Genomic DNA, 13,784 nt, shown 5'->3' with positions numbered 1-13,784 from the left:
GAATACAAAGAAGGCTCAGATGGTTTCAGCTTCTTTAGGCAAGGAATTGTCAGACTTTTCACTGCAGACAAAATCTTCATGAGGAATTTGTTTTAAGGAAACATAATCCTACTCCTTTCTCTTTCTCCAAGTACAGATTTACAGACTGCTCATGAGTACAAAACCCACCTGAACAGCCATTGCTCCAGTCCTTTTATCATCTCCCTCTCTTCTGCTGATGCTTAACCAAGTTATTCATGCTAACTGATGTCATTAATCTACTCTTAATTTCGGGGGATTTAGGCATTAATGAATCTCTTAAATGAGACTGGTCCCAGTACAGATACTTCAGGTTATTTATAGTTCCAGTATAACCCTTGTTATCTCCCTTTGGTTCCTGCGGTCTGTTAGCTGTTATACTAATCCCTACTTTCTTCCTTTTAACAACTAGTTTCCTATGTGGCACTTCCACAGAAGTTTTACTGTGGTCCAGATAGATTAAACCTTTTGTGTTTCCTTTATATAAACGAAACCAGTCTTCAAATATAGAAAGAAAATTCCATGTTGTATTTAATTCATTTGACCATTTGCTTCTATACTTTGATTACTGTTTTTTTTTCAAATTTGCTATAAAAACTCTTTATAATTGAAATTACACTGATAGCTTTGTAGCTGTAAGCTTACTGTTGTTCTTTTCACCTGTATGTTGTATTGCATTTGTTCACTGGTATCATGCAATACAAATTACTATGGTGAAGTTGTTTGAAAAGTAAATGAATAGGTAGATAAAATTATTACTAGATGTGTCAAAATCAATACTTTTTTAATACATGTATATTCAGATAGCACTTAATGTATTTTATCAGATCCAATGTAAGACTGGAAGTTTAGTACCAGCTTCCAGGCCAATGGTTACTAGGAGGAATGTAGGGTACTACCAGTGGTCCCTTAGCTGTAGCTGAAAAAGTCCTGTTTCAGGCCAGTGTGGTGTTAATACAGCACCTGGCACCTCATTTTTCTGTGGCCTGTCTTAAGTGCATCAGAACTGCCACACTGGAACAAGGATCTTTTTAGGTCAGTGTCCTGTGTCTGGCAGGGACCAGCACCAGATGTTTCAGAAGAAGTTGTAGTTCCCGGGAAAACATGCACATGAGAGATGCTTCTTCCTATCCGAAAGCAATTGAAAATTTGACTAATATCCTTAAGCACGCTTGTTTACTATGTAATGCATTTCATCATATCATGTAAAATTTAGATAATATCTCTATTTAGTGTGTGAGCCCTCCAGTGGAGCTCAATCTTTTGGATGTTTAGTAACCAGAGCAATTTTCTTCTATGACTTGGACCTCTTCACATGCAGTTAACATACTTATCCAGACTCTGTGGTCTGCATCATTGCTTTATACTATTACTGCTTTGTAATGACAAAAGACACCATACTTATTAATTTTATTGCCGAGTGCCATCCAGGACTACACATTTTAAAAATGGCAAATAGAGAGAGCCCTTCAGTTTGCAGCTAGGCATAGTCTAGAGCTAATTTAAGTCTGGTTTCTGAATATTGAATATTCAGAAGAATACTATGCTATTACTGGTTGTGTATGCTAATAGGCTTGATCATCTAGGAAAACATTTGATGGTTATATTCCTATTGAACTCCCCGCTCCCCCCCTGCCCCTACTACCTCACCACAGGTTTTTTGCCTTTCTTTTCTTTGAGACTGTTACTGTTGGTGGTAGGTAAAATCTGTTGTTGGTTTTGGTCAAAATGTGGTTAAGAAGATACATCAAGCTCATAACTCTCAGGCTGGGGTTTTGGTTCTAATTTAGCTCACCATTGCAAAAGCAGATGCTAACGACAGAGCTCACAGCTGAGCAGACATTCCTGTAAGGATTTGAGAGCAACTTGTAAAATCGCAAAACAAACAAACAAAAATCCTATAACAAGCTCTCCTTAATTCAAGGATGTTTTCTGGAACTGCAATTGGACAGAGGCGTAGGAATAAATCTTGACATTCAGAATCGTGTTTCCTTCATACACCTGAATTCTGAAGGGTTTCAGATTCAAAATCCCACTTTTGGTCTAAGCTAGTGGTACCATAACATAAACCTCAAGGCCATTTCCTGAATTTTTAGCAAGTACATGCACAGAAACAGAGACATGGTTGTTTGTCTACCCTTTGGCACATGAAACATCACATTTTATTTTGCTTGAAGACACTCAGGTCAGCATAGTTGCTGTCTACTTCTTACATGAGAATTTGAATTTACATTTCATTGAATTTGCATTCCACATTGAATTTACAGTGTAACAGCTTAATTTGCTGAATCCTCAAGTTTCTGCTCAGTGCTAGGTGCCAATTCAGGAAAGAACAAAGCATACCTCATACCTATTTTTAGCACTGTTAAGGTAAGATTTAGTTGCCTTGTGTTCAGTAGTTTTTAACCATATGCTTAAATAGTGTTCTGGACAGAGGTGACTTCTTAATTAGAGCCTGAACTTATAACCCTAACACTTCATTTGTGTTGTTGCTGAGCATTCATGCTACAGTGCTCCCTGACTGAACCTCACCAGATCTGATTGTAGTCCCGCAATGACTGAAGAAGATATTGCTGTGTCGTGTTTTATTTAAAAACACAAAACAAAACAAAACAAAACCCTTGCTGATGCATGTTTTTCCAGTGCCTCATTTCACTGGAAAGAGGTGCTTAAACAGTACAGGGCATTTCATTTATCTGGTCCTATCACTTGCTACTCACATAAGTCAGACCAATCCTTCTGAAAGTAAAGCTTCTATGTGTATGGAAGTAGCCCAGAATAGCTCTTGTGTTCTGCATTGTGTTGCTCTGAGTAACTTTGGAAATGCCATGCCTCAAAAAGCAGCACTCTGGGAGCATAATTCATTCAATCTCATTCGCGAAGGGGATGAAATCTTTCTGGAGAGTGCTTGGCTCTTGCATGCGCTCTCTCTTTGTCTTGCTCTTTCTCTCCTCAGTTGGAAATACAGATAAGTAGCCTATGCTAGATGACTGAATAGTTAAAGTTAGGAGAGAGGAGCCTGCCACAGAATGGGTGTCTCCTTGGTGAGCTAACCCAGAATAACTGCTGAGCTTCAAGTATGCACTCTCCCTTATTTTACAGAAGTGGCTCTGTACCGACTGACTCTTGCAGTGACACACATGCTACTCCGCAAGTAGTTTGCCCTATACATTCAGTAATTTTGGCTTAACATCAATGCAGAGCAGAATTAGACTCAAATTCCTGAATCATCCATAAAGAACAGTATAAATTCAGCACAAGTTGAGTAGAAAACAATAGCAAATCAAGACAGTAGTGGTCTCTGTTCACTTTGTAAATGTACAAAGCTGTCTGATGCCCATGTCCTCTTCCCATACATACCTCTGCAGTACAGTTGTGGTAGTGGGTTGATTCCACCCCTGCTTCCTACCCTGCCATGGAATATTTGAAGTACATGGTATACTGCAGAAGACCACTTTCAGTTTCTTCTGGGTTTTCTGAATCCATCAAAAAAATGGGAAACTAGACTATGGTGAGAAAAGTGTTTTCTCTCAAACATAGATCAGGTGCCGTATAAAGCTCTAGATTCAAGAAGTTCATGTTCAATAACTTTTACTTATTGGCATCAGTTATTTTCCAGTGTGCAAAAACTCCTCTTTAATGTTGTTGGTGAGAACTTACCCCATAATTAGGAATTTGTAACTCTTTTAATATTTTACTGGAGTTAAGGAGTCAGCATACCTTTTGTAAGACTTTTGAAGCTGAAAAGGAGGAAAGGAGTCAATATCTCCATATCATAGCACAGCTTGTGCGTTAGGAGAATCAGCTCTGCTGCAGGTGTGGAGGACAGCAGGCACATGGTGCAGGATATTTCCTGCTGTCCTCACATCACACAGCTGTGCATTGCACTTTTTCTTCTTCAGGCCAAAGTTACAGGAATCAGTAGGAAATCAGCTTCACTGTTCTTAGCTAAACCATTTTTTCTCTCTCTTTGCTTTTATCACTGTGTTTGATGCTTTAACATTCTCTGTTCTTTAAATCTGTAGTTCAGTGAAGCCAAGAAGAATCCAACTGTGTGTTTTAAAGACCCACATTTTCCATACTTTTTTGTATGAAATAATAACATTGATTTGTTTTGCCAATTATTTGGGTTTTTACACAGTGTACAGAGTTGTTTGTTAAAAGCTGTGCCACTTGTTTTCTATTTTCTAGTGGTGTCTCTAATCCCACATCATGGTTTGTGCTTTATTGAAATCATACATAGCACCACTTGCCACCCGCTTTTAAAAACCTTTGTTTAATTCTTTTCAAAACAGATTTAAATGTTTTTCCTTTGATTCTTAGACGCTGTTGGGGTTGCCAGATCAAGACTCTTTCTATGACGTGGTGGACTGTCTGGAAGAGCTAGGCATTGAAGCTATTTCACAGAGACACTTGAACAAGAAAGGAACAGACTTGGACTTAGCTGAGCAATTTAACATTTATGAGGTAACATAACATGCCCTGTTTTATGCATCTTACAGCTTGTGCAAACTTCAAAGCTGGGAGGAGGGGGGAATGTAACCTTGGTGAAATTTGGTTATCTATTTTATTTTAAAAGAAAAACATCTGGTTGCTAGACATATTATACACATTCATATATGTGACCTGCTACAGTACCTGACTATGTTTAATACAAATGCATTTCATACTAGACCTGGGGCATACTTCAAGGCAAAATAGAACATTTACTAGCATCTTTAGAGGCAGTTCTACCTGCAATTAAAACTTTCTCAGACTGCTAGTTACACATCCTGAATTAAGTACAAGTTCTTACCACATGCAAAAGTATTCAGCTCATGAAAAAGGTTCAGCTGAGCACAGCTTCACAAATACTGCTCACTTCACAGTTGAATACCCAGCAAGTCCTTGTTTACGAGTTTACACTGGACCAGTTCCTATACAGTTTGCATCAATGGAGTAGTGAATGACTCCACGTACACCACATAGGTATAAAATAACCACTTCTGGAATATTTATATGCAAAGATAGGATATCCAGTTTCTTAATAATTAAACCATTTCTCAGACTTCAGGAAGTGTTGGAGGGGGGAAGTTTAGGCTGAAGTTAATATAACGTAAATGTGAATTCATGTTCTGGTGTGATGAAGTGAAATGACTTTCTCTCCATCTAAGTCCAGCAAAGAATTTGGTCGATTTGATTCTCCATTTTCTTCATCAGCTCTACACCCATGTCACTTCATTAACTTCAGTAGACTTATTCCATGTGTGCAACAATTTGCAGGAAGAGTCAAGCCAAAATAGGAACCTGAGAATGACAGAGGGCTCCATATTCCTTTTTATTTTTATTGTCAGAGGCATCAGCTCATAACATCCTTTTCCAAAAATGATCATCAAACTTAAAAGTTGTTTTTTTGCTCCCGCTGTGCCTCTTGAAAGGGCTAATGGCAAAATTATCAGATTGCTTAATGGCTACCAGCTTTCCCTTGACAACCAGACTAAATTTAGACATACCAGTGTAAATTCCTTCTTTTTCTGCTAATGTTGTTCTTTATCTAAATAACCCTTTTTCTCTCCACTTAAATAGATTTTACCCCTTAAGCAGAAATATCACACATCCCCCTGCCTTCGTTGTGCCAAAGTCTTTTCGGGTAAGAATCATCAGAATAATAAGACTAATAGAAACAGGAGGAAAATATCCACTCTTCTGTTCACCCACATAGCCCTTTTCTATAACTGTTCCTATTTGAATGGGTCTTTCTCAAATAATGATGACTTAAATTTTATGCTGTGTTTCATATGAGATCCAACAGTACTTTTTACACAATAACTTCATTGTTTCTTCTGGAAACATCTTTTGTCATGTACCCTAAGATTGCACTTGTGGGCTTTTTGTTAGACCTGTGTCACACTGACAGCCGTAGGCATGCCGTAATCAAGATGCTAGGTTCTACCTCCACATTCTACTCCTGTGCTGTTTCCAACTGATGAGCTCCCAATCTATGTCAGAAGTTTCTGTCAAATGCCATAGTAGTCATCCTATTCTCAACATCGTTCTTGTCTTGTATTGTACATATGCTTCTCAGTATTGATAGTGCTTCTGAACTGGCAGGAAATACTGAATTTTCCGCTGAATGGCACATGTGAAAACAGTTATGCTAACCTAAAAACTAGGTGGCTTGGAGGAGATGTGTGGTCTGGGTTTTTTTAATCCATTGTGGTACCAGTTCACAGAAATAGGCTTGTTTTGGGATTTTTTGTTTTTTTTTTCTTTGTTTACTTTGCAGAGAGACCTGTGAAAACAGAGATATTAAGTGGGATTCAGTTATGTATAAAACTGTTGATTCTTTCTTGGCTGAGAAGAAATTATGGCACTGTTCTAACATAAGTTCTGAAGTAATAGACATTAATTTCCACTTGTGTTCCCAAATCTGTTATTGACTACATGTTGAATCTTTAGTCAGCCAACGTGTGGGAGTTTCTTCTGTTGATTTCAGTAGAGCTAAGACTTCACCTAAGTATTTTGAAAGGAAGTAAAGGCAGCTAGGTGTCTAACACTATTCAGCTGCTTTGAAAATTAAGTCCTAAATAAAAAGAAAAAATATAGGAGATCTAGGAAATCTGTTATTACAGGTCCTGTAGTTTTCTATAAAGGATGTTAGTATATAATTCCATTATTAGAGCTGCTACATTGCACTAATGGATAGCTAGCAACTTGGATGGCTATAGAAGTGGTGACTCTCATAGGAGTTGTGTTGTGACCAGTTAACTTTTAAAGTGTACGTGTGAAGACCTGTGATGTCTAAAGGAACTGCATAAGAAGTCTTGCCTCTCTTTCCTTCTCAGATGACACTGAGACATGAGGATGGAGATGAGACTGCTGACCCTCCTCCCAGCGGGCGTAAAGACAGAAGAAGGGCCAGTCTCGGTGCTAGTGAGCGAAGGGGACTGGAGCGCAGACGGAGCCGCAGACACTCGGTACAGAATGTCAAAAGCACTTTATCAGCCCCTGCGAGTCCGTGCAGTCAGTCAAACCCTACCTTCATGCTAGGCCACGGACAGCGCATTGAAGACCTTACTGAGAAGTAAGTTCATGAGCTAAGGAATACTCCTTCCTTTTCCTCTATTTCTTTCCATTATGTTCACTGCACTTTACTAATCTGCCAGCTGTTTGTTTCCTTTTCTTCCTCTTTCCATTGCATTAAAAATGAAAAAAAAATATTTAAAGGTTAAAAGAAAACTTTGTAGGTGACTTGATTTATCTATATATCTAGGTTCTTTGGCACCATCTATCCCGAGTAAATGGACCCAAACCACATGAGGTAGAGCATTCAGTGTGGGAACTAACCAAGGTTAATTTCATCTATTGACAGATTTTATATTCAAAATATCAGCCTAATATAAGATTGTAACAAGACTATAGTCACATTAATGCAGATTTATTTGTCCTGTATATGTTACAGTTAATTCTTTTCTTTTTTTCTTTTTTCTCTGGAATTATCATTCCAGAATGAATATTTTCCTTTGAGGCTACACTGTAGTAGTGAATGTATCTGGTGTTTTATAATTAATGGAAGAAAGACAGTAATGACTAGTTGAGGAGGAGTCTGCAACACTGCATTGCCAATACCATTACAGCTGGCTTGGACTGTGCGTGATTAGAAAAAAATGGGAGCTGCAGATCCTTAGCATGTCTGAATACCACACAAGAGGGCTGGAATTAATTTTGCCCAAATTAAACGTCTGATCATCTTGCCTCCCTTTGAAGTCAGTGCAGAGTAGAAAGCACTTCTAGACCTTCAGTTATCTAACATATTCTACATGCCTGAAATTTCATCTAAGATGAATCATGCTCTGAAACTGGCTCTTTCTCTCTAGTGACCATAAAGGGAGTCTGGCTGATTAGCTCAGATGTAGATATGTATGCTCCAGGTACCTAAAGCTGACCAGATCTCTGAGCCACTGGATGACAGATGTGCAATTTGCAAAACCAAAGCATGCTCTGTGAAAAACACTTCCTGTATTGATCATAGTATTAGGGAAGTTTTTTGAGGATTTCTGTTGGGTAGCACTGGGTGTAAGCTAAGAGCCTTAAAATCCCACATTTTAGTGTAAAGCAGCCCATCTTGCAAAGCAAACCAAATTGACTAAAGTTGAATGGCTTCAGGCAATATGAAAATATAAGACTCTGAATAATTTAAACAGTAGGTGAGTGTTGTATATAAATGACATAAAGGCTTATTTTTGCATTTGGCAACACATTCATGCTTGTTTTCCATCACCTTCTGTTGGCCGGGTCTGTAGTGAGCTGGCGGCAGAGCGCCCCATGGTCTTGCAGGCTGGTGACGAGGATGACAGTGCATTTGAGGCTGAGTTTGAGGCGGCTTTGGTGTGAGTACAACTGGGGCTTCAGCTGCTCTGCATGGAGTGCCTCTTGCATGATTTTGGCCTCCTTTTCCTGACTTACTAATGGGACTGGGAGTCTGTATCGGTGGATATGTAGCAAACACCATTGGTGTGTTGAAGTGATGAGTTTGAATTAGAAATGGGGGAATGCTTCAACTCCACAAACATTGTTGATTCTATTGTTGCAAACAAATAAAAGTCATGTGGGACACCAGTTTTTACCAGTGCATTTTCTCATTATTAATGTTTGCTTATTAGATTTATTTTGCAGAAATTCTTCAGTAATTTTTAATGAATTTGTTTCAGCTGATTTTTAGTAATGGGATCATAGAAATGTGGCAGAAGAGCTTTGTAAGTTCTTTGAAATATTTTTTCACCAGCATATCATAATTTCAGTAAGTATCCTCCTTTTCTGAAAAAAATAGGCAGTCTTACTCTACATCTCCCTTGCAGTTGACTTAATGTGAAGCAGAATTTAAGTTAAGAAAGAAATTTAATAATTTTAATTTCATATTGCAGTTGTGCTTGGAATCTCTTCTAGGAAAGTAATTAAATTCTCTTTTATTCATGTTCATATGTATTGTTTTAAAACTACATTTGGAACCTCTATTTTATTCACCTGCCTCTTTAAGGAAAGAGGCACTGATTTTGAATGTATAAAAGACTGGCGTTTAAGGAGAGTGTTAGGTAAATAAAAATCCTTCTCCCCTCTCCCCCACCCCCACCAACTGAGGATGGGAAGTATTACTTGTAGCTAGCGAATCAGTGATTTTTTTTCCCACCAGTCATTAGGGACCACAAAATATGTTTTGGTGCCCAAAGATGCATGTCATATGCTGAATGAAATTTTCAATATTGCCATAGCTCTACACTTGATAATTAAACTGGGAGCAAAAGCAATTAAAGGGAAAGCTTCATGGCTTCTATTCATTCAAATTTAAACACAGGACAATAGCAATGTCGAGTGATTCATGTGATGTTGTTGCACATTTATAAAGTTTGAATTAAGCAGAAAAATGTTTTATATGCATTGTATCTACTGGATCTACTTGTTAAGTTTACAAATTTGAGTACATGATCACTGACGCAGTATTTTTTGATTTAAAGGATTTTAATACAGCATTGTAAGTTTAGGCCTTACTGCAGTTTAGAATGAAATTCTAAAATTCCATTTTAAAACCCTATGTTAAAATATGATGCAGATATCATCTGCTTTTGTCAAATTATATGCTTGTTACATCACCTCTGCTTCCCTCACTACTGTTGTAGTGCAGAATCCGTAAAAATGGATCAAAGCTAATTATTGTGTCCATAAACTGAAAGTATCTTTTGTTCTTCCAAGAAAGACAGATGTCTTTCGCTATTGACTTTCTTTTGAGTTGTAACTCTGGTCCTTTCCAAGGAAGGGATGAAGTCTGCAAGTCTGCAGTAAGTTTTTGCTGTGCTGTACTGAGTTGGAAAATATTCTGAACAAAGGAGCACCAGTTTCTTTAATTGGAGACTCCTTCACTACATATTCTTTACCAATGGGAAACATGTAACAGTATTCATGCTAATTTTACTGTGTTGCTCCTGCTGGTATCTCTTCACTTTGTGTGTGGTTGCAAATTTCTGTCTTGTTTTACAGTGGATTAATGCCATCAAGGTCAGTGGAATTACTTCAGATGGACGTGATTAGAGATTAAAATCACATTCTTACACTGTGCTGAATTTTCTTTTAGGCAATATTCTTGGTTATTTTTGAACTTTGCTACCAAAATCAGTGGAAGGTTCAAGTTCTTCCTCAGCATTCTCCTTCCCACAGTGTTCATGTTTCTTTTCTTTCTAACTCCGTCAGCTGGTTTGGCAGTTACTTTGCTTTTGTTTACCGCATCAAACAGGTTGTCCACAGTCATCTGCTTTGTGTCAACTGATAAGTCTTCCAAAAAGAAAAAATCCTTGATGCCGGTAAAGCAAAAAAAGACAATATTGGCCAAATTCTGTTCTGTCTCACAATGCCCTATATCCAGAAAAGCTGTCTGAAGTCAATGGAGTTGCTCTGATTTACGCCAGGCTAATTCAGAGCAGATTTTGGCTTTTGAGCTGGGAAAAGCTGACCGTAAATGCTAAGGGCAACCAAAAGGAAAACTTGCAGGCCTTTTTCATCTGTTTGGCAACTTTCCTCCAAAGTAAATGTATTGCTTTTTTGCATGTGGCTCAAAACAAATAAAGACCAAAATCTGCTTGGTGTTAAAATAGTTTTCATGGAGATTGAAGCCCAGGCTAATGTGTCTGTTACAGAATAAATAAATAAATAAATAAATAATGACTACTAAATAAGGACGGCTGAAGGTTGGTTTAAGGATATGTAGCTGCTGCAGCATACTTCTAAATGATATGCCTTGCCATTCCTGACCACCACCAGGTTTGCTTTGCTGAAAATTTCTTTCTTTACCATAATGACGTTAAGTACCATAAAACCTGGGGGCACTTCAGTTCTGTTAACCTATGGCATTTTAAATGCTTTGCTGTGGACACCTCATAAGATTTTCTGTGCTGGTCTAAATTCGGTGCTCTCAATCTGTGGTTCAGCATTCTGTTTCTTAAATGGTAGACTTTTAAACTTTTTTTTTCTTTTTTTTTTAAAGCTAGCTTTTTTCCAGTCACACAATGGATAGAATCAGGGAAAAATGTGAAGAGTGGAACTAACACTACATTGATGTTTTCATTGTATGCAGTGATTTCTGGTTGTACAAATAAATTGTTGTCATTCTTTTGGTCCTCATTATGTCTAGTTGGAGTGAGCAGAAGGCAAGGAGTTGGGAAACTCCTGGTTCTGTCTTAATGGAACAGGTGCTCTGCAAGGGCCCTGCGCATACACAGCAGTGAACCAGAAATATCTACTTCTCCCAGCTTTTCAAGTGAATCTGTTTCCCATTTGGCTGTGCGTTATCCTTTGATCAATATTGCACCAAGAACATTCCCCTTTTCTCTACCATAGTGTCCCACCTGAATTGCACCAGCTGGACTTAGCAAATGAACCCAGGGAAGCATCTAATAGATTTACCTTGACAGCTTTTATCACCATTTTGAGTGAAGAGGTCTGTCCAAGTTTTGTAGAGGGATTTGCATATTAATTGTATTCACATAATCTGAGATTTATAGAGTTGTGTATGACCAGGAATAGATATTTACCGCACTTTACCAGACTCCCTTTTTTAGTCTTCATTTTTACTATTTTTCCTAGCTCTAATTTGCTTTACGTCATCAAAAAACACACAAAATAATTGCTAGGGTTAGTCACTATACATGTTCACCTGGAGATAAGCAAGCCTTCATTAGGACATTCTTGTTGGTATTGATATATTTGAAGCCTAGCATGCAGAAAAGCTAACAGACATTGAAGAGGCCTCTCAGAGTGAAGTCTGCATCTTCATTTAGCGACAGAAGGTGGATTTAACAAAGTATCTTTAGACTGTAAGGATAAAAAAGCATAAGGAAGAGTGACTGCTGAGGTTCACCTGAGGCTTCCAGATTTTTTGTTCTGAAGAACTCGGCCTTCAGGAGAAGTATCTTTTAAGATGGAACAGGAGATGCTGAAGACCAAGCAGGGAATTATGTACCTACGATGAAGTATACATTGTTTTTATACTAGGTCCTAAGGGCAGGCCTAGGAAACAAAGTGCCTTTTGCCCCATAAAGTCTTCAGCGGAATGCTAAATTATTACAAAGGAATTGTGGAGTTAAAAACTCACTAGAAGTACTGAATTGCACTTTTTTTAGGGTCCTATCTGGAAGGCTCTTATGACTTTTCCTCTGAGTGAAGAGTAGCAGCAGGAATTCCCAAGTTTCCTGCAAGTCTCTGGCTAATTGGACAGAGCACAGTTGGGCTAAGTGCACTGAGGCCGAGGGCTTTAGCATCCTTTAAAGTTCTAAAAAATTTTGGAAAATTGTTGTCTAAATAAAGGCTAAGCTGTGCTGAGAAGTCATAAGGAACTGTTTGTTAGAAAAGACATGCTTCTGATGCTTGAGGACTGCTAAGATTCAGGAAGATATCATGACCAAATATATTTTGGTTTTACCAGAAAGCAATGAACATAGCTGAGCCTCTGATGCTAAGAATTTTTTTCTGCTTAGCTTGGGATTCTTGTTGCATTTCTGTCCAACTGCACAGACCTTGGTTTGGCTATTGTGCCCCATCAACTGATAATTGAATTTGCTTCATGTAGAGCCAGGTAGTTTGTCCAAAATACAGCTGAGACTTCTAAATTTGTTTTTTTTTTTTTATGATTTCCATGTTTTCAGACATCCTGAACCATAACTAATCTTTGATTTTCTCCAGCATTTAGCAAGGCAAAATTCTAGTTCTTGTCATGATGTCTGAAGTTCTGATGGCTTTCCACTGCAGTGTGGGAAATGTTTTGATTCTGTAAAAATTTACAGCTATAAATTGAAAAGCTAGTTACAGTGGTAGATTTTTTTTTTTTTAAAGTTTAGGACGGGTACGTTTTGCATCTCTTAGAGTTATCGTCTGTAATATGAATGCAGATAGGTATGAAACAGCAAAGTAGGGAGACCTGACCTGTTCAGGTTCTGCTGTTTTAGGTTTGGGCAGAGTAGATGCATTTGTTTCTCTCATTTGCCGTATTGAAGGTAGGGTTGATCTGAAGCATGAAGTCAAACAGATTTAGAAGGAGGGTGAATAAAAATAAAATATTATGTGATCTTAACAGCTTGTAAGAAAATCTTGGGATGACGTGGAAGGAATACAGTGGAGAAGATGATGTGAAACAGGTTAAGAGATGTTTTCTTTCACGTCTCCATACCATAAACAGAAGATTGCATTCATGCATAGATAGGTACTGACCATTAATACCTTGGTAATTATTAAAAAAAAAAAGTTACAATTTGATGATTGTCTCATGTACTGGTCCTATTACTGTTTGAGTTTTATACCAGTAGTTTTTATGTGAATTATAATACTTCACTAGAAACCTCTGTTTTTGTAGTAGGAGTACTGTTCACTGTGGACTTGCTGAAAGGAAATGTTTTATACTCAGAAAATGTGCAGAGTCCAGTCGTCAGCGCTGGACTTTGCTGTGAAAGCTATGTGTAGATTTTCCCTGCTTGAATGATGATTTTAAACCAAGGTTATAGCTGCATGGCAAATGAAAACACAGTGTGATTTAGCTTAATTATTTTTTCACTGTATATTTAGCTTTGCTGAACTACCTGAGAAAATGTAACACTGAAGCAGGATTCGAATCCTTATCTCCTGAGGCCCAGGCTAGTATCTTATCCACTGGACTATGGGTCTTAGAGACTTTACCTCCACGATGTGTTTCCAGCATTTGTAAACATGTTCCTCCAAAGCCCAGAAAGATTTTCACACGTATGATGTGA

At 38.0% G+C, this 13,784-nt stretch overlaps 2 protein-coding genes across 2 annotated transcripts in view; both read left to right on the top strand.

Annotated features, from left to right (window-relative positions):
- The window catches only part of LOC106492840 (FH1/FH2 domain-containing protein 3-like), a 292,303-nt gene extending 284,955 nt beyond the window's left edge, over positions 1–7,348 (top strand). Inside the window, exons 8-10 of the mRNA XM_067291169.1 lie at positions 4,342–4,485; positions 6,843–7,081; positions 7,271–7,348. Of these exons, the coding sequence (XP_067147270.1) occupies positions 4,342–4,485; positions 6,843–7,081; positions 7,271–7,298 (411 nt within the window). The 3' untranslated portion in view covers positions 7,299–7,348. The remainder of the gene's footprint in view (positions 1–4,341; positions 4,486–6,842; positions 7,082–7,270) is intronic.
- Positions 7,349–8,322: 974 nt separating this feature from the next.
- The window catches only part of FHOD3 (formin homology 2 domain containing 3), a 119,558-nt gene continuing 114,096 nt past the window's right edge, over positions 8,323–13,784 (top strand). Inside the window, exon 1 of the mRNA XM_067292172.1 lies at positions 8,323–8,387. Within this exon, the coding sequence (XP_067148273.1) occupies positions 8,323–8,387 (65 nt within the window). The remainder of the gene's footprint in view (positions 8,388–13,784) is intronic.

Source organism: Apteryx mantelli, chromosome 2 (assembly GCF_036417845.1).
Source record: "Apteryx mantelli isolate bAptMan1 chromosome 2, bAptMan1.hap1, whole genome shotgun sequence".
NCBI lineage: Eukaryota > Metazoa > Chordata > Aves > Apterygiformes > Apterygidae > Apteryx > Apteryx mantelli.
Note: the sequence above shows the minus strand (reverse complement) of the source record. Positions and strands in the feature narration are given on the sequence as shown.